At 37.8% G+C, this 27,269-nt stretch overlaps 1 protein-coding gene and 1 long non-coding RNA gene across 3 annotated transcripts in view; one reads left to right on the forward strand and one right to left on the reverse strand.

Annotated features, from left to right (window-relative positions):
• The window catches only part of ppp2r5b (protein phosphatase 2, regulatory subunit B', beta), a 41,784-nt gene that overhangs the window by 3,995 nt on the left and 10,520 nt on the right, over window positions 1-27,269 (forward strand). Inside the window, exons 2-6 of the mRNA XM_015033893.1 lie at window positions 17,908-18,104; window positions 22,630-22,731; window positions 23,212-23,304; window positions 24,022-24,152; window positions 24,922-24,981. Coding sequence (XP_014889379.1) covers window positions 17,908-18,104; window positions 22,630-22,731; window positions 23,212-23,304; window positions 24,022-24,152; window positions 24,922-24,981 — 583 coding nt within the window. The remainder of the gene's footprint in view (window positions 1-17,907; window positions 18,105-22,629; window positions 22,732-23,211; window positions 23,305-24,021; window positions 24,153-24,921; window positions 24,982-27,269) is intronic.
• LOC106948306 (uncharacterized) overlaps window positions 1-27,269 on the reverse strand; it is a 48,170-nt gene that overhangs the window by 2,008 nt on the left and 18,893 nt on the right. Inside the window, exons 2-5 of one of the 2 annotated variants that reach the window (XR_001425148.1) lie at window positions 13,742-13,867; window positions 13,413-13,538; window positions 13,245-13,328; window positions 6,597-7,038 (exon numbers count right to left, since the gene is read on the reverse strand). This is a non-coding gene — a long non-coding RNA (uncharacterized LOC106948306). Of the gene's footprint in view, window positions 1-6,596; window positions 7,039-13,244; window positions 13,329-13,412; window positions 13,539-13,741; window positions 13,868-27,269 lie in introns of those variants that run through there. The other variant, XR_001425147.1, reaches the window with a different exon arrangement.

A 27,269-nucleotide genomic window follows, 5' to 3' on the forward strand; every position in this document is an offset into this window, starting at 1 on the left:
CTGTTGCATGGCTGCTGCAGCAGCCTGGTGCAGGAGGAGCGTCTGCTGTGGGGAAGTCTCTCCCGTTGTCGATATGTGGGCCAAATGTGAACACACTCTGCCTTCATGCACATCATGTTCCTTCTGCTGAGCTTCTTGCTAACAGAAACAGAGTCAGATGTACAGCAGGATAACTAGATACTGTCTAATCTTTTCTATTAACTAATGAACACAAGAGAAACATTCATGTCTTATTCATTCTGCCTAATTTAAACAAACTATTCTCTTTTGGGGTTGAATGATAATTTTAACATACTGAGTAGGATGCACCCATCTGCTTTTTTTACTTCCGATACCGATATCGGATGTTTAATATTGGCCGATACCAATCCGATACAGAACTGAATTGACTTAAAAGGTTTCCTTTTTTAAGTACAGACACAAATGTACTGAATTACACATTTATTTAATAACTCTGCAAACTTTAAAACACCAACAGCTTCTCAAGCTTGTGAAGTTAATTTGTTCAGTCAGCGCAATTAGAAGTACAGCAGCCGATATAAAGCAAATAATAAACTAAAGCTGACAAAAACATGTAAAAACAAACTGCAACAGAAATGGTTCAGAAAATGTAAAATAAATAATAAAGTGTGACGTTGATCAGAGCACAAAGCATAGAATTACAGAGAACAGATCTGCCTGTATGGATCAGGCACATTGTCACAAATCGATCTAGATTGCTAAACACCTTACAGGTGAAAGTATTACAGTTGGTTGTTTATTGGGTGTTTTTCTCCTTTTTCTTCTTCCTTGTTGTAATTGTGATTTTTTTTTTACATATAATGTGAAAACTATATTTAACACTAACATCGGGACCAATAAAGATATTAATATCGAATTGATGCATCTCTAATTTGAAACTGTAGAGGATATTTTCTAATCTACACATAATCAAACTAGAAATACATTACATACATAAATATACAACGTCATTGATGCTTTGGTGAAATGCTGAAGAGCAACTTGTAGAGAAAAGCACCAATTTTACGCCATCAGTAAGTTTATAAAGACACAACCTGTGATTGGTGATGCCAAGCCAATCACAGGTTTTATGCCAATTTTATTGGCATAAAATTGTGATTTTGTGTGATCATGTGTAAGTCGCGCCTGTGATAGGAGTGCTGATGCGGTCGGGGTTTGGATAATAGACAGATAATGTGATCTTACAGAGAGACGGTATCTCTGAGTCTCCAGTAAACACAGATCGGACCTGGGAGCCGCAGGGATGATCGAAGCAGCCAGCTGATCAATAGGTGAAGGCTGAGGGTAACCAGGTCCAATAAGTCGTTTTACAGAGGATTCATGTACGGCCTCTGGGTTACAGCAGCGTCTCTACGTGTGTTTACAGTGCAGAGGATACAAAGAGCGACGACACATCGCTCAGGTCCAAACGGGGCAGAATGAAGCTAAAGAGCAGAGAAAAAGGTTTGACTGGAAAATTACATGTTTTATTCCCACTGGGAGCAAAAGAACTATGGGACTGTCTACAATGAATGAATGAATGAATGAATCAATCAATTAATCAATTAACCAACTAACCAACCAACCAACCAATCAATCAACCAACCAATCAACCAATTGCTTCATCCATCCATCTGTTTGTCCAACTATCTTTCCATCCATCCATCCATCCATCCATCCATCCATCCATCCATCCATCCATCCATCCATCCATCCATCCATCCATCCATCCATCCATCGGTTCATCCGTCCGTCCGTCCTTCGGCTCATCCATCCATCCATCCATCCATCCATCCATCCATCCATTGGTTCATCCGTCGATCTGTCAGTCTGTCCATCCATCCATCCATCCATCCATCCATCCATCCATCCATCCATCCATCCATCCATCCATCCATCCATCCATCGGTTCATCCGTCGATCTGTCTGTCCGTCCGTCCATCCATCCATCCATCCATCCATCCATCCATCCATCCATCCATCCATCCATCCATCCATCCATTGAACAGAAATAGGAATCTGGGACTTTTGACTCTGTAAAATTTTTCGTTTTGTAAATTGTTTGTTGAAACACAGAACTGATTGTGAATCTTTCCGTCTGTTTCTATCACTAAACACTGATGGAGTAAAAAAGACAATTTTCTTACGATTTATCCCCAGAACGAAGCCTCGATGTTGTTTTAAGCTTCAAATTATCCAGTGAATCAAAGCTAAAATTGAGCTCTACTTGATTCCCCACAGAAACTCTCGCTTCATGTTTTTCAGAAATGTCACTTTTTCGATTCTAATTATGCTCAGGAAATGGATCTTTAAAACAAGTAGAGCAGAACCTCAAATGGGATGAGTATCGAAGTCATATTAGAGATGCAGAACTCAGAGAACAAGATGAGTATTTTAAAAAAGTCAACCTTCACACATTTACCGAGCCTAAACATAGAGGTGAAACTGGCTTCCTGACTTTACAGGCTAATCATGTTGTCAAGTCATCAGAAAGAGGCTGAGAGCTCAGAGAAAATGTAAAGGAAAGGATTCTTCTGTTTTAGCGCCATCATGCACAGAGTAAAGTGAAACAAAATGCTGACTCAATCAGATAAACAAACTGAGAAGTGGAGTCCATTAAAGTAAAGGCGATCTGGGCTGAAGGGTTCTGAAAAGTATCTAAACTAATCTGACACAGATCCAAACCTGGAATTTCAGGGATTCCGTAAAAACCTGTCAGCGTTTAGAACAATCTAATTTCTGTGACGGTTCTCCGCTCCTTGACCTTCAGTTGCGATGTGCCCCCCTGGGGTCATGACTCCCATTTGGCTCCCTGGTCTTGGGTTTTGGGCCATTTCTGTCGGGACAAACTAGAGTTAAGGTCACATTGTATCCATTATGCATTCAGGAGGCCAGCAGAGGCCAGCTGACAAACTCCTGAGACAGACGGTACAAATGTGGACCCAGAAGGACTTCAGGAGATTTCTGATTGGTCGTCCTAAATACGACCAATCAGAGAAAGAAAGAACAAGACCATCAATGCAGACATCAGGAAAAAAACTTGGTCTTGGTTTGGGTGAAGTGAACTGCGGTTCAGTTTGAAGGCAGATGTGAATATAAGCGGACCGGAGACCGCTCCAAAAGCAGGAAGCAGACTACAGCGCAGGGGATTCTGGGTAAATACAACCTTAACAAACACACTCGTATAGGACCAGCAGGAGAAATGACTTCTGGTCTTTTACCAAAGAGAAATCCTACAACTGAAAAAAATATTAACTTATTGCCAACAAACAGCTGAGTGTCTTAAGGTCTTAGTCTGGTTTTGTACTCAGATGAAGTATAAAAAAAGAGTAAAAAGTGAATTTTGCATAACAGGTTCCTTTTAAATACCTCATCACAGCGTTATATTAATCCTCAGTGAAGGTGGAAATGCTGCAGGCAGATGATTAGTTTGGAGGTTGGGACCTTTTTGGGTTTCATCATGTATTACTATTGTAATTATATCTGGAGCTGCCCGAGGTTTGAAAACTGACAGAATGTTGCAGTAATAACATTTATTAAAAGCCTCACTGGGTGTTTGCTTTGTGTGCTTCTTACGAAAACATAACAGTGGGGACACTTTTTGGTCTGTGTTGGGATCTGAGAGAGAATCGTTCTGCCGCTAGCAGTTAGCTCATCACAAACCCAGAGATAAAACACGCAAACTCAGCTGCGTGATAATCACTGATAATCACTTTTACCCACTTCTTCACTTGGTTTTACACCAGTTGGAGAATAGTTTAGTATCAACATGATTTAGTTCCTTCTTGTTAAGATTTTACTACTTTTTACTCGTCGTTTCATGGTAGTTTTAGGTTGTATTTTTAGTATAAGTAGCTTTTTTTTTGCCATTTTATGTACAGTACTTTGGTTGTCAAGTATTTTTTAATTAGCTACAACACTCAAAGTTAGTTTCAGGTTTTGCACACTGCAGATTAAAGGTGGAAGAACTTCCAAAATTATTCTTCTTGTTCTCATTTCTTCACACCACAACAATCCGTCATTTTAACAGCAGTGTGTAAACTTTATATCCACCTGTAAACTTGTTTCTGTGGCTGAAAGCATAGATGGCATGAAAAACGGCCCAGTATATGAGGAAAATCCCATTGCTTACTGCTTCCATAAAAAAAAGCCCACCAGTAATGTGCCGCTCTCCCTTTTATTTCAGAAAGTAGTCCATCTGAGAGCTCGCATCTGTATTTAGAAGTCACAAGACGATCATATGAAAACCATTTCTGTGTCACCTGAGGCACAAGTTGAACAATCCTAGTGAAAGAACAAAATCACATCTTTTTCTGAGAACAGCGGCAGATGAGGAAAATATGAATTTATAGTCCTGCTTTACCACAGCTGTTGCTTACACCCAGCTGTGGTGTTGGATTTCCTCTCATCAAAAATTTATACCGGCTCGCTTATTATTGTCTGATACTGACGTGAAAGCAGCAGATTAGCAGCAGAAGGTTTTGAAAACGATTCAACACACCCAGCTTCGAATCTGAACATCATTCCCATCTACTGAAGCGGACGTTTTATGCCAAATTCACATTTTATATGGTTTTTGGGCCATCAATTTGGGTCAAAAAGCAGCTCAAGCGCTTAAAAAAAACACCCTGCTAGTTTTTGGCTATAAGTTAATATTTTTTTTTGCGTCTGGAAAATAAGCCGTTTCAAAATCCTCCCGATTATTAAGTCACATTCGACGAACACGGCGCTGTTACCCACCAAACCTAGATGAGGCCCAGCACATTTGGTCAGCTGGTTCTACTGCTGTATCAATTGTACAATGGCTGCTGGAAAAGACAAGTGTTTTGTTGTTGGCTTACTATTCAGAAACCACTTGCTGGATTATTGTTGGTTGTGCAGGAGGCTCTACTTCTGCTTTTCAAAGATGTATGGTTGTATAATTGTGCATGTGTTTGCAGCCGTTTTCACGTGCGAGTGTAAACGTCGAGTTGGGGGCGTGGACACAATTAGCTTATCTGGATTTAAAGCAACAAGAGGCCCTAAAACGGCTCACTCTGAAAGGCAGAACTGACCAGACTAAAATCTCATCATCTGAGGATGATTTTGTGCAAAATAAAAAGTAATAAACATGTTTTGTGTAGCCCTTAGATGTCCAAGGAAGCATAATAAACCCCCTTTAATTACCCAAGCTTTTTTTTCATGCTCACTTTACTATTCAAAAGAAATGCCCCAAAAGGTAAATAGCAATGCAAAAACATTCTCTGCCCTTGACATTTCCATCATCTGCTGCCGGCACCAGTGACTTTTAAAAGGCCTGCCGAGTGGCTTCAAATAACTCCACTAGGCCCTAAAGCATGTTGTGTTACCTTAGAGAGTGTTAAACCTCCTGCACCTGCACAAAACCCATTCTGCTGCTTTGTGCCAGTGGTTAAGTATCTCTAAAAGCCTTGAATCAGCCTGCAGATATCAGAGAGGCTCTACAGACAGTAAATGGATCAGACTTTGTTGAACAGAGGAACAGATGGAGAGTGAAAGCTGAGCGGCATGGCAGGAAGAATTAATTATTGTTGCATGCTTTGAGTTAATGTGTTACATAAATGCTAAATTTTTGCGCTCAGATCCTGTTTAGCATAAGAATTAGGGAGAGTTTTAGCTGTTTTATTTTAAACATTTGGCCGGTTTTATTATAATCGTTTAAATGCAGTTTAGCGGGTCAAAGTGTGCTTTCGCAAGCCTTCTGTTTCTGGTAGGAAATGCATTTCAAATGCTTCCACCGCTGTCTGCATTGTACAAAAATACACCACTGCTTGTGTTTCATAACAAGCTCAGAACTGGGCCATTTTCACAGCTAACAATGAGGGGATTAGACGGGGAGCATGACGCCAGATATCCACATCGAAACCAAAGGAGAAGAAAGAAACGCTGCTATCTTGCGATATATGGATTCAGAAAGACGTGAAGGGAAGGTGTTTAGATGTGAAGAGCTGCGTTTGAAAGCAAAACAAACCCGTTAGCCTTCAGTTTTAACCACATTTAGAGGCTGCGTCAGTGATCAAAAGGGGATGAATTTAGAAGAACAAGTTGGTAATTCACAAACTAAACTCAGGAAAGGGTGTTCACACGTGGTCAAGTTGCTTTTTGTTAACTGCAATAACAGGAAACAAGTCGAAGATGCTGTCTAAAGCAACCCACAGCAAAACACTGCGAGAATGGTTGGAAAGTGACCAAAAACAAACCTGAAGAACCGTCTGCTTGTTTCCAGGAGAACTTCAGTTAGTGTAAATCGGAGATATATAATCTGCCTTGCAAATTTTACCTGTTTATGGTAAAATATCAAAAAAATTACAGACTGTATCTAAATCAGGGACGTTCAAACTTTTTATGTGCCAAAATCATCAGCTAAAATAAATAATCAAAAATGTTGTGATTTTTTTCCTACCTACTCAACAATAAACTAACCGTGATGCATTTAAAAAAAAAAAAAAAAGCAGATTTTGGTCCACAAAGGTGTCCTTTAGAGTAAAAGTCAATGAGCAGATGTGGTTCTAGTTGCTGGGAAAAGATGATCACCTTGTGTTGCAACGTCTTTGTGGGTGGATTTTAGTGAAAAAGTCTCCAATTTATTTAACTTATTGTAATATTGTGGTCAGGGGGCCGCACAAAATTAGTCCAGGGGCCACAAATGGTCCCCTCCCCCCACTTTGGTGAGTAGTTTTAAATATAGTTATTTTTTTATTCATAAATCCACTCAGAGAATAAACAAAGCGATGTAACAAATAGCACCCAGTGTGTTAGTTAGTGTGTTTGTTCATATCATAACAATCAATGTACAGATGATTGTGTTTTAAACGCAGTGTTTACTGTAACGCTTCACCTTCTCCAGCAGCCTGGATGTGGTGACTGAATGACTCCTGGTGCGCGTTTCAGGCCCGGCCGGGTCGGTCCGGTTTAGTGTTACAGAAGACGTGGAGTAGTTTCTGCTCTCAGATCAATTAAGAGAAAGAGTGGGGGGAGAAGAAAGTGGATGAGCGGATGAGGAAATGACTTAACATTAAGCTGATAGGTGGAGCAGGAGCAGAGAGGGAGGAGGAAATTTTAAAAAAGCAAAGGAAACTGGTTGGCAGAGGATGTGATAAAAAGCCAAACAATGCAATAACTCTGAAGTTATCATCACAACCTAAACATTCATCTGGAAGCAGAGAGAATAAAACATTAAACACGCAGAAATTATATGATCTCACTGAACCTGACGTAATAGATAAAACCACTTGATAAATTAAAATGAGCTCAATAATTTCCATTGGAAGTGCAACGTTGTTTACAGAAACATCATAATACGTTTTATTTATGTTTTCAGCTATGTGTGGTTTTTATTTCTGTTTTATTCATTATTCATTGTTTTTGGTTACCATGTTTCATTTTGGATATTTAAAATATCTTCCAGCTCCAGTGTTTCGTCTTCTTCACAAAATTAAAGTTTATTTGTCTTTGAGAGGGAGAACTTGCATAATTAAGCCGCTATCAATCAATATATCACGTGAAAATTGTCTCAAAACAACATTATCGTTTATCACAATAATTACTAATCGTCCAGTCATGAAAGGTGCAGTCCTCACAAATTGCAGAGATATACTGAAAAGGGAAAAATCTAATCCAACTTTCTATTTAGAAACACATCAACCTCAGAAAAGAGCAGCTGAGCCTCAGTCAAATTCAGGGAGATGTGATTTATTTTCTCTCCATTTTATCACATTTTCTTATCTGTGAGCGACGCAGCGGCGAGGCAGAAAGCTGCTAATCGGATGTTGAAGATGTCTCCAGCTGGGAGAGCTTCGGCCCAGATTTGTTTACTAACTGTCGGCCATTTCTGTTTACATCCTACCAGCAAATATTATTTCCAGAGGAGATTTTTATTACCCTCATAACCCGAAAGTAATTAGAAAATACGTTTGGAGGTTTAATAAAGGGGATAGTAAGCGTCCTTTTTGTCAAAAGTGCTGCTGATTTCAGCAGCTTCACTGCGAGGAAACGTGGTTATGTGACTCCAATGCATATTAACCAGCAGCAGGAGGAGGCAGAGGGATTTTTCTATGATTAGAGCAATAAATGAATCCAAACAACTGAAACAAATTAAAATAATATATAAACCAAAGTTTTTCATGATAAGATACATCATAATTTGTTGTAAACATGGCATTATGTCGGAAATTGATCCACACAAAAGAAGTGAAGTGAACGTTGAGCATGTGTTTGAATGTGGCCATGATCAGGGTCATGGGGTCAAAGGTCAGGCTCCCACTTCCACTGGCTTTACACTGTACTAGTTCAGTATTAGTGGATTTTCCGTGGAACGTCTCTCTAGATTATTTGTGGGAATTGAGCAAACCTGAAATATTCCTAAGAAAATGCATCTTGAGAAGCTGAACCTCATTGGTGCGATGCTATTGGCTGGTGTTTGCAAAGCATCCAATCCAGGAGTGTCATTTATTCTCCTTGGCACTGATTGGCTGAACCCGACGACCATAGGTGTTTGCTGCTGTTGTTGTGCTAAGACGGTTTCTACTGTGTGTATTAATGCATATTAATGTATATTTAGTGTTTAAACAAATAAAATAGTCCGTTTTAAGTGTTTTTAGAGTGGATGTAATCCCAGTGATCCACTATAATTGATTAACCAATCCTTTTGATGCAATCCCAGATTAACAGATTATTGTGCTAGATCAACTGGTAGATTTTTTTTTACTTTCAACACATTTAACATAAATGTTAAATAATCTGCCAGTGGAACTAGCACTTTTTTTTTAAAATCAATATTAAGGAAGTATTTACTTAAAACAAGCTGCTATATCTTGCTGAAAAGTTACTTGTAAGTTAGTTTTTTCTGATTTCTAGTGTATTTAGATACTTGACATGAAACTAGACCAAAAAAAATCTTGTTAAGCTTCATTGTTTTTGCAGTGTAACATTAACCTATAACATGGGTATCTGGGTTGTTTCTGCGGGTCTCGTGCCAGGGTTTGTTTTTAGCAGATTCAGTTTCAGAGCTGATTACAGGAACTGCCCGCTGGAAGTGTTTATGTTTTTGAGGACAATCTGCTGTGGCGGACATCGCTCGCCGCTGAACGCAGCAGTATGAGCGGACCAATATGCTGATTCACAGAATCTGCTAGAACACATTAAAGGCCTTATTTTCAAGGAGAGCATGTTTTAAAGCCCAGTTCTGTCTGCTGCTGGTCGGGCTGTAACGGCGGACTGCAGGCTGCTGCTCATTAATTGTTTTAGATGCACTACATTAGCCCTGACTAGGTATTATGCTAATATATGATGTTAGCTGACTAATGACAAAATGAAGGAAATCACAAAACAAGTAAACAAACCAAGAAATAGAAAAAGGATATCTAACTAGTTGAGTAATTTAGAATGAAACTTTTAAAACTAAAGTTTGGTATTGTTAGCATTGAACAGATTTACATATATTAAAAATTACTAAGTATTGCACAGCTACGGCAAGATATTGGTGTATTTATTTTATGTCTTTGATTTCAGGTGAGATTTTTTTACTTATTTTTTTGCCTACTAGTTTGCGGCTTGTGGGTAAATGAAAAAAGCAAGTCTAGTCAAGTTTGTTTGTATTTATATGCAAGTTCAATGTGCTTAACACTATAAAAACGTAACACAGTGACCAATTATGAACCAGCAGTTAACATTATTTATGATAAATGTCATCAACCGAATCACCAAGCAAAGATGCATCAGATATGTTGATCAATATTCTTGTTATTGTGAATCAAAAGCAACTCGAAGCAGGAGGGCTTTTAGTCTAGATTTAATGGAAGTCAGTGTTTTGGCTGTTTGTTCCAGATCTGTGGAGCATAGAAGCTGAATGCTGCTTCTCTATGTTTGGCTCTGGTTCTTCAGACCAGAACCAGAAGACCTAAGAGGTCCGGATCTTTAATGATTTGTGTTGCTAAGCCGTTCAATGATTTATAAACCAAGAGTCTGTTCTCCTAAATTAAAGCACCAAGATAATTTATGTGCAGGCGAAAATGACTGAGCTCTCCAGGTTTCTGCTTGTCCAGTGAGCAGGACGGTGGAGTGGACGTTGCTGCTGTGATCGGGTCGGGATTAGATTATTTAAAGATGGACTTGAAGTGCGTCACGTAAACCCCTTAAGGCGGTATTTATACCGCCCTGACTTTTATGCCGCACGGCGCCTCAATGCTAATAGCTGCTGTTCCCTTCTCCTATTTATAACCGCGTCTTCTTTATTTGCCTCTTTCCCCCTTTCCTTCCCTCTGTTTCTCCATGCCGTTTGCGTCACTCTATCTGTGCATTGACAGAGGTGCAGAGGCGGCTTCGCTGAAACAGAAGCTGTCCTCCTTTCTCTCCGTCTCTCTCTCTCTCTCTCTCTCTGTGTCACACACTCAGCCCCAAACAGAATAACTGTTATTTAAAGACGAGAGCGGCTCATTTAAGGAAAAAAAAGCCTCAGAGAGACGGAGAAGAGGAAGGGAAAGATGGAGGGAGAGGACCAAGGGAGGTACCCAGGGATGGAAAGATGAGAGAGGAGGAGGAAGAGGATGATGTCATTCTTTAACCCTATACCACTCCCCTCTTCTTCCTCCTTTTTCCTCCCTATTCTCCACCTTCTCTCTCTCTCCAGAAGGACTATATTTAGATTTATGCAGCTGTGTGTGTTTGAGCTGCTGATTCTTATGTATCGCTGCTCCTTTTACCAAGCCCTCCTCTTCCTCCTCTCCATTTTTCCCAGCCACATCATTGCTCCCTCACCTTTTTGCAGATGTTGTATAATTATCAACAAGGCTTATTTAAAGTGAAAAACATCTCGTCTCTGCAGCCCAACTCTGTTTAAATAATGTCCCTGTGTCATACAAAAAGTGCCATCACTTTAAAAAATAAAAATAAAAATATCTAACGCAAACACACGGATGCTTTCAGGGGTGACTGAGAGCAAAACTGGAAATAATATTGTGTACAAAAAAATACTAGCAGTAAATACCGCCTTTGTTTATGTAAATAGCAAAGCGCTGCTGCTTTATTTCTACACGGCCTCTACAAACACAGGCAGCGTGTGACTCACTGCCAGAGGAACATTTCTGTTGGAGGGATGGATCACATTTTATTTTATTTTTTTCAAATGAGCATCTATTTAAAAGGCACGATTGGATTTTGACTCTATTGTTAAACTTAAAATTGCACTTCTAATGGCAATTTAAATTAAATATTAAAATTTAAATTAAGAATGTCTGTTTTGTATTTTCATAAATACAGTAAAATGTACATAAATCTGTAGTCATTGTGGAATATTTTACTCTGGTTTTGATTAGTCTGTGGTTGTGTCCAGATTCAGGGGCTGCATCTCTAAAACGTTCAGATTCGTTCCCGCTCTTGCCTCAGAGTTTGCTCTGTTGCCTAGCAACCGTGACATCAGAATTCCAACGTAATGGAATGTAGCTGTTGAGTTTTCCAACAGCCAAAAAATAAAATAAAGAAATCCAGCCTCTAAGTAGAAATAAAACGCCACAGCTCTTAGTGTCTGTGCTTTGATAAAACTGAACTTAAGTTTCCCATTTCATCAAATCCAGTTAACTTTAATTAAGATGCTTGTTAGCTAACAGCTAGCTGTTTCTCAGCAGATAGCTACAATAGATGATAAGCTATCAGTTAATAGCTAAATATTAACTGGGAGGTAATATTTAATATACTAGTTAGCTATATCAGTTAACATTTCAGCAGTTAGTTAACAGTTAATTAGCTGTTAACTAGCTGCTAACTATTAACTGTTAGTTAACTGCTGAAATATTGTTAGCTAGCACTACTAGTTAACAGTTCATCAGTTAGCTAACAGCTAATAGTTAGCTAATAGCTAACAGTTAACTAACTGTTCAGCTGTTAGCTAACGGTTTGCTAATTATTAACTGTAGGCTATGTTAACTGTTATTTAATACCTAAATGCTAACTATTAGCATTTAGCCAACATCTTTAACTACCTAGCAAGACAGCTAACAGTTAGCTAAACAGTATGTCAATCAAAAGGAGTACCTGCTATGTTAAAAAAGCCCTTGTGATAGTTTTTTATGTTAACATTGTTTGAACACTGATATCATGATTGTATTTAGCAGTTATTTAAAAAAAATAAAGGCATTAAAACATCAACATGTGTGCAATTAGTCTATATGTTGTGTTTCACTAAATTGAGTTTGTGAAATAAATGAACTTTTCAATAATATTCTAATATACTGAACAAGCCTGTACCTGCTTCACCTTTCTAATGAAAACATGACAGATTAGAATATTACACCAGGCCAATATTACACCAGACTATATATATATATATATATATATATATATAACAAAAAGCTTTAGTAATACCTGTGTAAAGGTAATTTTAATTTGACAAACAAGCCTCAGCAGAGCTCACAGTCTAATTTATTTTGTAGGCTGTGTTGCAGTAAGTGTGAGGTGTTTCCTGCTATAGAATCTATCAGATGTAAAATCAAGGTTAAAAATAAAAATAGTATAGTTCACTTGACCGGCCGGCGGGCTGAGGTTCTGTTCGCAGTGTGTGTTTCACAGAGGAAGGTCATTTTTATCGACTGCAGCCCACTGCACTCCTTAAAAGAAAAGAAGCCGTACATCGGGTCTCCTGTGTGAGCCTCAGTGTGTTTGGCATTATTTCCCACAATGCTGAGGTGGCTTTTTTAATTACTTGTCACACGGGTTGAAATGTTGTGACACACTCCGGTGACGAGACCAAAACTGGTTTCATTTTAGAGCCGATAACATCGTCAGGTCTAATGATTCCCTCAGTATTTCATTAGGAAGTCAATCATTTTGGCTTGTTGTGCAGTAATTGTTCTATGTGCACAAAGTTTTACTCTGATTTCCATCCTCTCTCCTTTTTTCTACGTACTTTTTCATCCACGTTTATATGTTTTTTCTCGGTTTTGTTGCAAGCAGTCTTCAGCAGCAGGAGCTGCTGCCAGGTCTCCGGAGCAACAACTAATTTGAAAGTCTTTTTACAAAACGTCCCAGTAATTGAGGAAGGCACTGTAAATTTAAAATTTGTTGCTTGTGTCTACTTATCTAGATTCTCCAGCTTTATAATGCAATGTTGATGGATTCAAAATAAACTCTTTAATGTAGCTGCACTCCATCTTTAAGTTATTTCACCGACATGTTGGCAGTTTTCGTGAAAACTTCTGCAAGTTTGTCCTTTTATACAAGTTTTCTAGACTTACCTTCCAATTATTATTCCAACTTTTTGAAATGTTTTGCTTGTTCCCAACTTTAATTTCATAAGTTTGTATTAGATTGTTGAACATCTTTTTAAAAAATAAATGTTACAGCGGTTTCCAATATCTGTTTGTGAAGAGACGGTGCAAGAAAAGAACAATTTCCAAAATTACCTAATGGAGTCGTTTGTTTTCTGAATTGGAGTTAATTTTTGTCCGCCTACTCTCTTCCTGAGTCTGCTCGGGGATCAGGCGTAGGTGGTTTACCTTTGCTGAGTGCGGTGATTTCCTTTAATTGAGCTGAAACAAACAGAAATATAAAACTGAACTGCTGTAAAACTGATAGTGAGCGCCTTGTTCTGCAGTTACTGGAGTAACAACTACATTTCCATTGTCAGAAAACATGAGGCTTCCTCGTCAAGCTTTAAGTTGTTAAAAAACAGAGAATAATTTTTTTCTTTTCTCCTCAGTTTTTTAGGCTTTTTCGCATTCTTGTCCTGCACCTTTTTACCCACATTTGTTCTCTTACCTCTCAACACAAATGCAGTTTTCACGTCTTTATTTCCTCCGCTTTCCTTTCAGTCCCATCTTCTCCACATTCAGAGATGGTTACATTTCACCTTCACAGTCTGGGGAGAAAAAGCAGAAAAGACAAGGGAAGGAGAAAGATTAAAAGAAAAACAGAAAAATGGAGCGTAAAGTTCTCAATCTAACCTAAGGACGCGTTGGTGGTGAAATAAGTGAGTTTGTTGAGGAACAGTGGGAACTTTGCTGCCAGTCACTCAAACTGGCTGCAGTTCAGGAACAAACTGGAACTTCTCAGCGACTCACTGAGTGTCAAACCAAAAACAGCCAAACAAAAAGAAAACCGCGTCGACAACGGAGAGAAGACACAGCGAAGGTTTGTGCAGATAAAAGCTTCATCAGAAGAAGTAAAGGAGACCTAATATCTGGACTTTATATCGTTAGATATAACCTTCAAGACAAACGGTAATGAGGAATCAAAGTTTTCATTCTGACTTCAGTTTGGAAATGTTTGCAGCTGTTTTGGTCACTTTTTTCTTTGAAATCAACGCTTAAGTTCACTTACATTTGCAGATATTTATTTATTTTGTGTTCCCAAGAGCTCCCATCACAGCATTTCAATCAAGTTAATGTCTGGACTTTGACTAGGCCGTGGCAACACATTGATTGCTTTTGTTGCAGGGTTTCGGGTTGTTATCTTCGTGACCCAGTTTGGACTTAAGATGGACTCCCTGCAGAGTTGATTAATGTTTGATTCAGTGAGAATTACTGCAGAACAAGACCAGATCACCACCCTGCCACCACCGTGCTAAACAGCACATTCATGTTTTTTTCTTATCGATCCGTAACTCAACTAATGATTATTTTAGTAATCAATTATTCTGACAATTAACTGGATAAAAATATTGGCTCATTCTGCAGATTTTTCATATACCCACTTATGTAACTTTTAAAAGTATGTATATTTATTTTACATATTTGTTAAAGCTGTCCCCGGGTTGCGACAGTAAGACCCGCCTCCTGGCTCTGATTGGTTGGTTCTAGTTAGCACTGGGAGAAGACAGAGGAGCTAACAAAGTCTCATAACAAACTGTCATCGCCTGGTGACAGCTTTAACAAAAATGTAGAAAATATATTTTTTATAAAAGTTATTGCAGCTTGAAGTCTTTTTTCATGCAATACTAGAAATACATGAAAAAATGCAAATAAACAAAAATCTGAATTAATATTTAAACATTGTATTCCATGAAATGCAGCAGCAGCAGCAGCAGCAGCAGCAGCATTCCTTTAAGGATGCCGCTAAAATAATACTTCCAACATCAACATGTAAAAAGCTCAGTCTTTTCTGCTTCACTTAACATCAATACGCCGTAGGACTGATCTGTTGATTTATCTTTTTTATCTAATTAATACTTTGACAGCAACAGTTCCTCATTAACAGAGTTTTTGGCAGAATTTGAACCAGGTGAAGCTAAAACTAAAACACTTGAGAAGTTCTGACCAGAACTTATTAAATAATTGTCTTTTTTTATCTTATATGAAAAATGTGTAGATTTTCTGTACAGTTTTGGGTTAATCACTTCTCTTCAGTAAATAACGTTCTTTTGAGTCTGTATATAACATTTACTACATTAGCTGACAATTATTTCAATAATCATCACGATTAATCACTTCAGCCCTAAACTCTCTCTCTGTTCTCCAGTTTTGCTCTCTTGTTGTATTTACTGCCATCTTTGTGTGGAGGATTTTAGTGCATCGTCTCCTGGACTCCATGCTTAGCGCCACTTACTGGTCTGGAGGAGTAAAATAGCGTTTTGGGGCGTACTCTCTCTCTGTGTGTCCATGTGGATAAAAACATTTCTGGAAGTTTGTGTAGATGTGTTTTTAAAATCGATAACTGATTTTGAAAAAAAAAAAAAAAACCAAAAAAAAAAAAAAAACAAAATCTCTTTGTGTTTTTCTTTACACCCTTAAGATCCAGAGAACTACAAATGCTGCACTTATAATAGAAGTATATTCAACTAATAAAATACGTTTTTAATTATCTACTAATTTCCCTCCTAAATCCAGTAGCATAAGGGTGGCTTTAGTTTTTCCTGTGATCTTTCATTCCCGTGGCTGTGACTGATTTCTTAGCGACTCACACTTTTAGTTTTCTTCCTGTTTGACTCCATAGCAAAGGGAACAGATGGTCTAGGTGAGCCCAGAGGAGGTGAGAGGGCTCTGGGAGTGGAGGGGCTCCAGGCTCCAGCCCTCTTCACGCCTGCAGGTTAAGACGGGTTAAATTTAATCCTCTCCTCCTGTGATTCTGTCTGCGGGTAAAAACCTCGGCTCTTCCAATGCTCAGTTGGCGCAGAAAGCAACTCATGAACTTTTTAGTTTGGTTCCAAAAAGAGGAAAATAATCTATTTAGGACTTAATGTTCCCTGTTGAAACCAGTGTCTTTGATGGATTTCATGGTTGTATTTCCTCAGATGGGATGAAATGTCTGTCTGTGGAGAAGGACTTTCTTTATTAGACCTGAGCAGCTAAGTGCTGCGAAGGCCTATTGAAATGGTACTGTTTATTATTTTTTTTGTGTGTTTTTAGTAGATGCTTCATACTGGGGTAAAATAATTTAGCATCTTTATGTCAACAAGTCATTTAGATTCCTATTTTCTCCTGCAATCTAAATCTGGATGAAGATATAAATCTGAAATGCAGCCAGAGGCAGAAAAAACAAGTTTCATGCCCAACCTGAGACGGCCGACGATTCCTTCTGCAAGGTTTCCTTTTCAATCACGAGATCTGATCGGTTTAATAAACCTTTTATCTTCACAATCATCAGGTTTCTGTAGCTGCTGTCTGCATCTTAGCATGGTGACATTAGCATTGGTTTGAAGAGATGCTAACTATGAGGTGCTGTTTGTAAAGTTACACAGTAAAATATTAACAATAGTATTTTGGTTTGAGAAAAAAAGAAGATTCATTTTTCAAAGTCATATTTTCGCCATGTTATTCATACATTTATAAATGTCACATAGTTCCAAACTAAATATTTAATTCACTAGATAAATATTTCACTTGCAGATTAAATATTTAGTTGGGAATTTTGTTTGCCGGATCCAGAGCGAAATACTTAGCTAAATGTTTGAATTTAGTTTCAGTTTAGTTTGCTGAGACGTTTGTTTTCTGGACAAGCGTCTAGAAAACAAACAGAAATGCTGAAATACTGACTTATTTTAAATCGCCTCATTTGTTCAGAGCTGAAGTTTATTTATAATAACTAGAGCATAAATTAATTACAACTTTTCTGGTTTTGCCAAAGACAGGAGAAATCCTCCAACCGTTAAAATCTGATGCTACTCCATTTCTGTTTACATTTTATGAAGAAGGAAGTTGTGCTGAGCGTCTTCTTCAGGCGTTTTCATGTCGGCGCAGCGCCACCACAGGCGAGGAGGGGAACAGGCTCTTCAAAGGGTTTGGATCGCTTGACGCGGTGCAGTGTGAAAACAAAACACACCAGCTGAAAATGTACCAAATGTTTCAGCTTTCGTTCCCAGTCGAACAGAGTAAATACAGTCATAGTTGATAAAGAGCAAATGAGTCTTATTTGTTGTTGCCATGTCCTGTAATATCGCCTGTAACTCCGTGTGCAGTCATTTGGTTTTGTGTGATGCTTAACAAGCTGAGCTGATAACTTTCACACTCCCAGGCTCCTGGAATCAACTCAGATTTCATTGTGTGTGATATGTAATCCCTGGGTTTCCACTGTCTGTGTGAAAGTCTGAGTTTTCGATGGTTTTACTGTGTTTGCAGCCAGCAGGTTGGTTCAGTGCAACAAACCAGGTGTTTTGAATGTTTGTGACAGATGTTAGGACTCGGATTGAGCGCAGAATCTGGAGGAATTTGCCGTGTTTGTGGACAAATGCCATCCCCTGTCTGTGTTTGTAAAGCAATGTTCTGGCTCTCCTTTCCTCATCACCTGAGAGAGAGAAGAAGAAACTTGTGCAACATGTGCTGGAGCTCTTTTGCTCACGCTCCCACTTTGTCAAACAGTTTATTTTCAAACACACAGAGCTTCTTTTGGGAATGGATTTAGCCGACTTTCTGGCTTTTAACTTTTTCCTCTCTCTGTGTTTCCTCCCACCCATGGCTCTCCCAGACGCCCCGGTGGCAGAGCTACATGACCTGTTCTGCAAGAAGCTGCAGCAGTGCTGCGTGCTGTTTGACTTCCTGGACTGCGTGGCCGACCTGAAGGGGAAGGAGATCAAACGTGCGGCGCTTAACGAGCTGGTGGAGAGCGTGGCCACCAGTAGAGGAGTCCTCATCGAGCCTCTCTACCCAGAGGCCATAAAGATGGTAAGACTAGCAGGAAGGTCAAAGGTTGAATGAGTTGTGATGAATTTAGTAGTTTTATTTATTTATTTTATATATATATATATATTTATTAAACTTTTCAACATTTTTGTGTTTTGACAACACAGACAAAGCAAAACTTAAACATTTGGGTCATAAACATAATTATGCTCTGATGTTATTATCTCCATTTTTTTATGTATTTATTTCAATCAGGTTTTTAAAAACAAGAAAACAAGCAATCAGAGAAAACATGTGCATATATAACCAAGAACAAAATGATTTGTTTTCCACTGCTTTTCTCTTTGAAAAGGAGCAGAAAGAAGTGAACACTTGTTTATTAATCCCAGCCTTTATCTCAATTTTACTGACTCAATAATTATAAATTTAAAAAAATAAAACCATGTTCGAATAGTCATGTGCCTGTTCAATGTACTGGGTCTAAAGAGCCAAAAAATAAATTATATTACATAGACAAAATGGTTACAAACTAACTCATAATGAGACAATAAACTCTACGGATCATAATAATAACAATCATGACAACAACTGAACACAGAGGATTAGAATATTTGCCAACTCCCTGCCAATAAATTCTTCTTAATCTGTGTTATATAGCAATAAATAAATAAATGCAAAAACAGAGGAAGAGATAGAAAAACTAATGATAATAATGATGGTAAGATAACCATAATAAGATAGTTGTTGTAACTGTAACTGGAGTTGTTTCTTGACTTTAGTTACAGTGATGATAAACATTTTCATAGTTGTTTGGATGTTTCATACAGATCTGGAAAAACTAAGAGTCCACTGCACTGAATCCCGCTGAAAACCTCCAGATTTATCCACCAAATATTGATTTCTGAACTCTTCCTGAGTTAAAACATCAGTATTGTTGTTTCTAAATTAATATTAACTTGTTTTCTTTGCATTATTTGAGGTCTGAAAGCTCTGCATCTTTTTGTTATCTTGACCATTTCTCATTTTCAGCAAATAAAAACTAAATTTTCACTTGGAATTTCAGAAATATGTTGTCAATAGTTGCTAGAATAAAAGAACAATGTTCATTTTACTCAAACATAAACCTGTAAAGAGGGCTGCTGTCATGGCGCAGGGGTTAAACACAGCCCACATATGGCAGCCCCAGTCCTCGATGAGACCCTTTAGGGCTGCACAAGCAAGAAGGTTCTGGGTTCGATTCCCGGCCCCGGTCTTTCTGCATGGAGCTTGCATGTTCTCCCTGTGCATGCGTGGGTTTTCTCCAGGTACTCCAGTTTCCTCCCACAGTCCAAAGACATGACTGTCAGGTTAATTGGCCTCTCCAAATTGCCCCGAGGTGTGAGTGTGTATGTGCATGGTTGTCTGTCTCCATGTTGCCCTGCGACAGACTGGCGACCTGTCCAGGGTGACCCCGCCTCTCACCTGGAACGTTAGCTGGAGATGGGCACCAGCACCAGAAAATGGATGGATGGATAAACCTGTAAAGAGTAAAATCAGAGAAACTGATCATTCTAAGTGGTTTCTTAATTTTTTCCAGAGCTGCATTTTTTTAATTCAGTGTTCCCCTTAACTTGTCCCCTCCCTCCCTTATCCATAAATAGAAAAAGAAACAGCACTTAGTATCAGCATTGACTAGAACAAAACTATAATAACTGATAATATTACAATACAAAGGCTCTTGTAAGGAAATATTCAGTCCAACGTTTTCACTAAATCATCTTTATCATGCAGCCGACATGTTGGATAATTAAAAGGGACATAATTCAGGATAACATTCTGTCTTTGTGTCTTGGAGGAAATTTTTCCACTTATCCATTTAAGGAAGAGACATTTTCCTGCACATAAAGTTAACATTCTCTAAAGCTTGTAAAGGATGAGCAGCGCCACATATTCATGTTATTTTATGTTTTTTAAAATTATACTATAGATCCGTAACTCAACTAACGATTATTTTAGTAATTGATTATTCTTTTGATTATTCTGACAATTAATTGATTAATTGGATAAAAATATTGCAGATTTTTTTTATATATAACTACTTAAAGCTCCAATATGTAATTTTTAAAAAGTGTATATTTTTTACATATTTGCTAAAACTGTCTCCATGTCATGTTGGTATGTTGTGAGACAGATAACCTGTCAAAAGATGAATCTTATCCACCTCCTCAGCAGCCACACAGAGGGTGATTGACAGCACTAAGACCCGCCTCCTGGCTCTGATTGGCTGTTTCTAGTTAGCACTGGGAGAATGCAGAGGAGCTCATTTCTTTCAACAAATATGTAGACAAATGTTTATTTATAAAAGTTACTGCAGCTTTAAGAAGAAATTCCCAAATTTCAGGTCAATTAATGAACGCCAACATTCCCAAAACTACAATTTGCAGAGGTGCCAGAATATTAAACGATCAAGATGATGTGGAAATAGGTCAAAAGTGGATTGAGAACAAATTTAAAAAGATCTCCACGCACTAATCTAACCTGCATGGCATCAAAAAAAAAAAAAAAGAGCATCTGGATGAACTGATAAGAGTGAGAATGGAGAGGAGAGCAAGAGCTAACAAAGAGGGAAGCACAAGTCTGCACACATGATGACAAGTAGAGGGATGGAAGGGAGAGATAAAGTGGAGCGTGCTGCAGAGAGTGGACAGCAGAGATCCCAGAGGAGCAGGAAAAGCCTGCAGCACATATATAGCTGCTTATGGCATTCAGCAGCTCTACCCAGAGGTGTGAAAATGGGGTGGAAGGAAAGTGGAGGAACGATCCAATGTGCCGCTTTCTGCTTAAGAAAAGTCTCAATAATAGCAACGTGAAAAAAGAAATTGCTCTTTTGCAAAAGTTGCAGGGATGGGCAGCACCTTAGAATTTGGTGCAGTGCAACAAAACACAGAGTAACCTAAAAATATGCTTCTACTGTTTAGAAGATATTAGAGTCAAACCTGCTCCTCTGCATGAACTAATGAAGCCTCAGGGTTAAAATAAAAAACAGATTACATGATACTTTAAAAGAAAAAAACAATCAGATTAGAGATCAGATCATGCATAGTGGTGGAAGCAATCTCCAGAATATTACCTTCTTCAACAGCTAAATACCCAGAAAACCACATAAAGAGAAAATAATGCGATAAAAAACAGCCTCTTTTTAAACCAAACAGAGATTTAAACAGTGCCTTTAATGAGCAGTTAAAGCTGCCCGGTGCAGATGGATTTGCTGAATTAATGATGACTTAGTGAACAGTCGTTGCATGACTTATCAGTTCTTCCTTGAACACAGGCTGGCATCAGCATTAGAGATGACCAACACCGGCTGGAGTTGCTTGGAAACTGAAAACGGGGCTGAAGATAGATTTTTATTCTTACCTGCAATGCAACAGCTTCTTCGTCTGACAGAGCGTGTGCACTGCTGTCCATTCAGCCCATCTGTTCGGTCCAGAGTGACACCAAAAGATGAAATCTGGAGCATTTTTGTTCAATGATTTAATTAAATCAACATATTCCTGTAATTATCCAGGAGATAAATACCTTGATTTGCATAAAGTCATTGTTCAAATTAAGCTAATATGGTTTGAACTCTGTATTTCTGCAAATTAGGCAACAATTTGAAAACATTTGCTTCTTACCGCGAAGATGTCAACGTTTTCCTCCTTTGCAGCCTGGACCGTTTCTAGTCTAATGACTTTATCTCAATGTTTGTTCGATTAATATAATTCGATGTTTATTTTTTAATATAAAAGATGTAATAAATATACATCTTTATTACATTTAAATTACAGATGAAATTTAAATGTCGTCTGTAAAGATAAGCAGACGACATTTAAATTTTCCTGATGTGAGGTTGAACATGCAGCTTTGGAGCCCCTTGGTGGCTAAAAGCTGCATTTTTTCGGACGATAACAAAAGGCATCGGCGAGAAGAAACAATCGTTTCTGGCTTAAAGTCTTCACAAATATCACTCAACTGTTTGGAGCAACAGACCAAAATGCTATTAGATATGAATAAGTGATGAAAATCCAGGAGAGCTGCAGGAGAAGGTGTGGCTGTTTGGAGGGGATGAATGGAGAAAAGTCTGTTTTCAAAGTAAAATCACTGCAGATTATTCGAAATGGATCAGAATAAACTAAAAAATTGCATTTTGAAAGATGAGGTCATTGTAGGAATGTTTGACCATGATGGACATCAATAAACCCGATGTCTAAAAACAATAACATGTTCTATTTTATTATTGCTGGTTAGAATAAGATGTCCAAACTAATCAGATTCATAAAAACACTGCCCTGTATGTGAGAAATATAACTTTAAAGGAAAATTCAGGCACATTTTTAAAAATGTGCATGTATTCTGCACACCATGTATACAATATTTATTTATCTAATTAGGGTGTTTAATTTTGACAGACGACATCAAGTCTTTAAACCACCAAATATTTTAGTTTTCCCTGACAAATTCTCCTAAAATGCTAAATGCTAGGAAAGTCAGATTTCCTCATTTCTGCTTCGCCGATCTCATCCCTCCCATGTTTTCTTTTTTCCAGATCTCGGTAAACATCTTCCGCACACTTCCTCCCAGTGAGAATCCAGAGTTTGACCCTGAGGAAGATGAGCCGACTCTTGAAGCCTCATGGCCACATCTGCAGGTACGCCATGTTCTCGCTGCGGCATGAATTTTATTTACCTCAGTGCTAAAAACAAAGTATATCTGCAAAACATCCTGACTTTTTTCAGTTTACACCCATAGATTTTAGTGTTACAAACTAAAATTAGCAGCAGAGCATCAGGATATCCCTGCTGGATGTTGTCATTAAATGCACTTTATGTCAAATTGATTAATTGCCTGAGAACTGGATCCTCTGGAGCTGAAGGTTGAATTTAATCAGCCATAATTGAAAACCTAGGATTATATTTCAGATCAGAAACAGTCTCTTTATGTCCTTAGAAAGAAATTAGAGAATTTTAGGATGTTCCATATATTCTGTCATATTTTATCTTTTATAATCTGTTAACTTCTTATGAGAAAGAGATTCTGAAGACTGGACTCTCTGTCACAGATTAATATAAATAACTATAAAATGTATTTCTGGATTATGAGAAGCTCATTCATATTCCCTCTTCCCCAGCTGGTGTACGAGTTTTTCCTGAGATTCCTGGAAAGTCCGGACTTCCAGCCATCCATGGCTAAACGCTACATCGACCAGAAGTTTGTCCTGCAGGTAATCCCCTCCCATTCTCGTGTAACCCAGATTCACAGGATCCTGTTTCAGTGCCTCGCCAAAGTATTCACATCACTGGCATCATGTTACAACCACAAACTTCAAAGTGTTTTACTGGGATTTTGCAGATAATGCTAAATCTGTTTTATGAACCTTTAAGCCAGTTGTGGACACCGATGGCTAAAAGGTCAGCTACGCTAACCCTAAAGCACTAATCTAAACATTAGCTCTGCTTAATGCTAAAGCACTACACCAACACAATATATGATCAGAAGGTAAAGCGCTACATCAATACGGTATTTAGCAGAAGCTAATGCTAAGCTGCTACACAAACACAGTATATTAGCACAAGCTAGGGCTAAAGCGCTATATCAATGCAGTATATTAGTGGAAACTAGTGCTAAAGCGCTACACAAGTTTAATGTTTCTAATGTGACAAAGTTTTAAAAACTTTAAGGGTTGTAAATACTTTCACATAAATAAACACTTTAAAATATCCTAAAGACTTCTAAATGTTAGTATTTTAAGTCTTTAATCATTTAGTACAGTAACAGTTTTGCTGTTTGTCGTTGAAATCTCACAGTGCAGCAAAAAGCAATAAAACTCCTGAAGAGTCGCTGCTAGAGATAAGTGCAGGGCGTTTGTAGAATTATTGCAGTCGGTTAAGTTGCAACGCTGCATATTTTGTGGCTGTAATTACATTACGTGTGTTTGCAGCTCCTGGAGCTGTTCGACAGCGAGGACCCCAGGGAGAGGGAGTACCTGAAGACCATCCTGCACCGCGTCTATGGAAAATTACTGGGCCTCCGAGCGTACATCCGCAAACAGATCAACAACATCTTCCTCAAGTATGACCTGGACTTAAAAAAATGAAAATTAAGCCTCAGTTTGCATTAAAAATTATTATTTTACAAGAAATTGCAGCAGTTTCCTTATAATAAACAGACTAATGTTCTGAAAAAACTCTGAATAGTGTCAGCTTAATAATGCAGAGTTATTACAGAAAGGAAAAACTTGAAGGCTACTTTTAGTGTTGATGTTTCTAAGAATAGAAAACAAAGGCTGCAGTCGTCCCGTGTTTTATTAAAACGGAAACCGTTGGAACTGCTGACTAATCAGTAGGACGTTATGCATGAAACCTTCGTTTTCTCCTAAGAGTTAAATCCTTGTGACCAGAAAAAGAAAATCTTCCTAAAGTATGTAATAATAAATACACCTGTATCTGATTCTGTGAAGTTTTAACCCTGCAAACCCAGACATAGAAAAACACGAAAGAAAAACAAAACAGTTCGGCGTCTTCTGCGGCTTTTTAAAAGGTTTTATGAAAGTTTATTAACTGTAACATAAAAATATTTTGCATTTTGTACAAGTGTTGCATAAAAATTTTCTACTAAATAAAATTCCCAAACTGATCAATACGTTTGTGTCAAAAATCCATATCAAAATTCAACATTTGTACATTTTTTGGCTTGAAATTCGGGTAGAGTAGTATCAAAAAACTGGGTCTTGAAGGGTTAATATCATTAAATTAATCAAAGAAGCTTAAATTAAGTTAATTATTCATCCTCCTCATTATTGTTTGTAACAGTTTCTCTCCTTTTTTTAAAATATATTTAGGTTCATTTATGAAACTGAGCACTTCAACGGAGTGGCAGAGCTGCTGGAAATCCTGGGCAGGTTCGTACAAGCAGAAACACCCAAACATCCGATGAAACAGGAAAAAGCATCATCAATAAATAGATGTTTGTGTTCATGACTGAACTGCGAACATTTTAGTTTCAGCCACTGCGGCAGCTGTTCTTTAACTGATTATCTTCTGATATTTTACTGAGAAATTAATTTAAATAGGGACAGGAAGTGAGAGACATCCACAACGAAATGTTGTGAGTCATGTGGTTGTGTAACATCTTAAAATTGTCTCTAAGGAAACAAAATGAGCAAGACAGAGATGAAGCCAAACTGATAAACAAGTCGCATTTCCTCACACACACAAACCAATTAGAGATAGATGAATAAAGAGAGGGAGGAAGCTGAGGCAATAATAGGACCAAGGTGTTGCTATCTGGTTTGTTTTCTACCTTTGACCTTTCTGAAAAACACAAACAGCTGAATGCAGGGTTTGAGAGTTTAAGCACTTCAGAAAAGAACGATGGCTCTATATCTGAGCAAAGACAAATAAAAAAGAAAAGAAAACTAAAACTCCACTACATCTCAAAATAATTTGAGCCATTTGTGAAAACATGGTAATTGGTTAAAGGTGTAGTTTTGGGATTTTTTAAGTAAGCTGTTGTTAAAACCAGTTGATATTTTACCTGCAGTGAATTTCTCCCAATTTGGATCAATCTAGACCAGTTAATCCAGGAAGTTGAAATTAATAATTAGTTCTAAAACAAATTTCTACCATCACAAACAACTCTAATGTCAAAAACATTGTTTGAGGGAAAAATAAGTAATATTTAGATTGTATATTTTGCTCAATGCTTTTTGTCTTTAATTTTGTCATTCTCAGAAAGTGGGGTTAATATCACTGTAGGTTAACTTTATTGTGGAATTCAGTTTTTTTATTTTGAAAGGCCTACTTCCTGTTGAGTTGCCAAAGATTGCAGAAGAACAGATCAGTACAATTTTGACAATGTCTTCCATGTTTTGTCTGAAAGAAGGAAAATAAATAGTAATAAAAGATTTTGGATCTTAATTTTTTTGTTTTTACATTTTTTCTTGATAAATATTTTTTGTTAAATTCACAGATTTTCATGCGTCCCTTACTTTTCCAAGAATGACAGATACTGGATCTGTTATCATAACACTGAGAACTATGCAATAAATAACTTATGAGCCTTTTTAAACTATCATAATGTTTAAATCAGATGATGATTTATGTAGAAATATATGACAGAATTCCAGGCAGACTAAGGATCTAAAATAAAAGTAAAGCAATACAGAATGCTATTAACTCAGAACCAATACAATACCAATGTTAGTGTTGCAATATATTCCTATGAGGTTTTGATTGTTTTTCATACAGTATGTCTAAAATATTCGAAGCAACGTCAGAAGCTGCATTTTAATGCTATTTGACGCGCTATTGGCTGGCGTCTGAAAAGCAGCCAATCCAGAAGTGCCACTCATTTTACTTGGTGCTGATTGGCTGAAGCCAGAAGAGTGGAGAGCAGGAGGACCGTTGACGTTAGCTTCTGCGGTATTTGATATTCAAACTGGTAAAATAGACAGCTATAAGTGTTTTTTTGTTGTTGTTTTTTTTAGCGAAGGTCTTAAGAATTTGCAGATTTTAGCTTTTCACAGGCGGCTGTGGACGCTAACCCCGTAAATACCGGGAGTCAACTGTACAACTTCCTCTACAGGGCTTGTCTTGAAAAATCTTGACCCGTTCCTTTCAGATGAATCTCTAAATTAAATCTGAACCTGTTGGCTCGGCTCTTCCATTCTTCAACGTTAGACTGTTTGGCCTTGACTCTACAGCAGAAAGGTTAGCCGCTATTTATGACTACCCGATAAAACCGTAAAAAACGAAAACAATTTAGCTCTAATAAAAATGTTGTCCGCTTGCTTTTACTTTGACGCTAGGTAGTATAAATTTAAATAGAAAGCGAGCCAAAAACAATGTTAACCAGGACACTTATTGAGCTGTAAATATGAATGTACGAGTATGTAGATAGATTTATTCACGTTGCAAAAAAAATAAAAATAATCTTTTTAATAATATTTGTTCATTTTCCTGTAATTGACCATGTTAAAATTAAATTCGCAAGTATATTTATTGAGGTCAAAACCTCAAATACATCAAAACTGTTATACCAAACAAATTAAAAAACAAACTATTTACGAGCATTTAGACTGGTTATTAGGTTCACATTGCTTAATAGTTGGAAATAATTTTGAGCCTGTTTTCAAATACAGATCACAACCGCCCTTCCAGGCGATTATTCAGTGATCAGAAAACTGAC

Source organism: Poecilia latipinna, unplaced genomic scaffold, assembly GCF_001443285.1.
Source record: "Poecilia latipinna isolate Pla-1442-1.1 unplaced genomic scaffold, P_latipinna-1.0 Scaffold281, whole genome shotgun sequence".
Classification (NCBI taxonomy): Eukaryota; Metazoa; Chordata; class Actinopteri; order Cyprinodontiformes; family Poeciliidae; genus Poecilia; species Poecilia latipinna.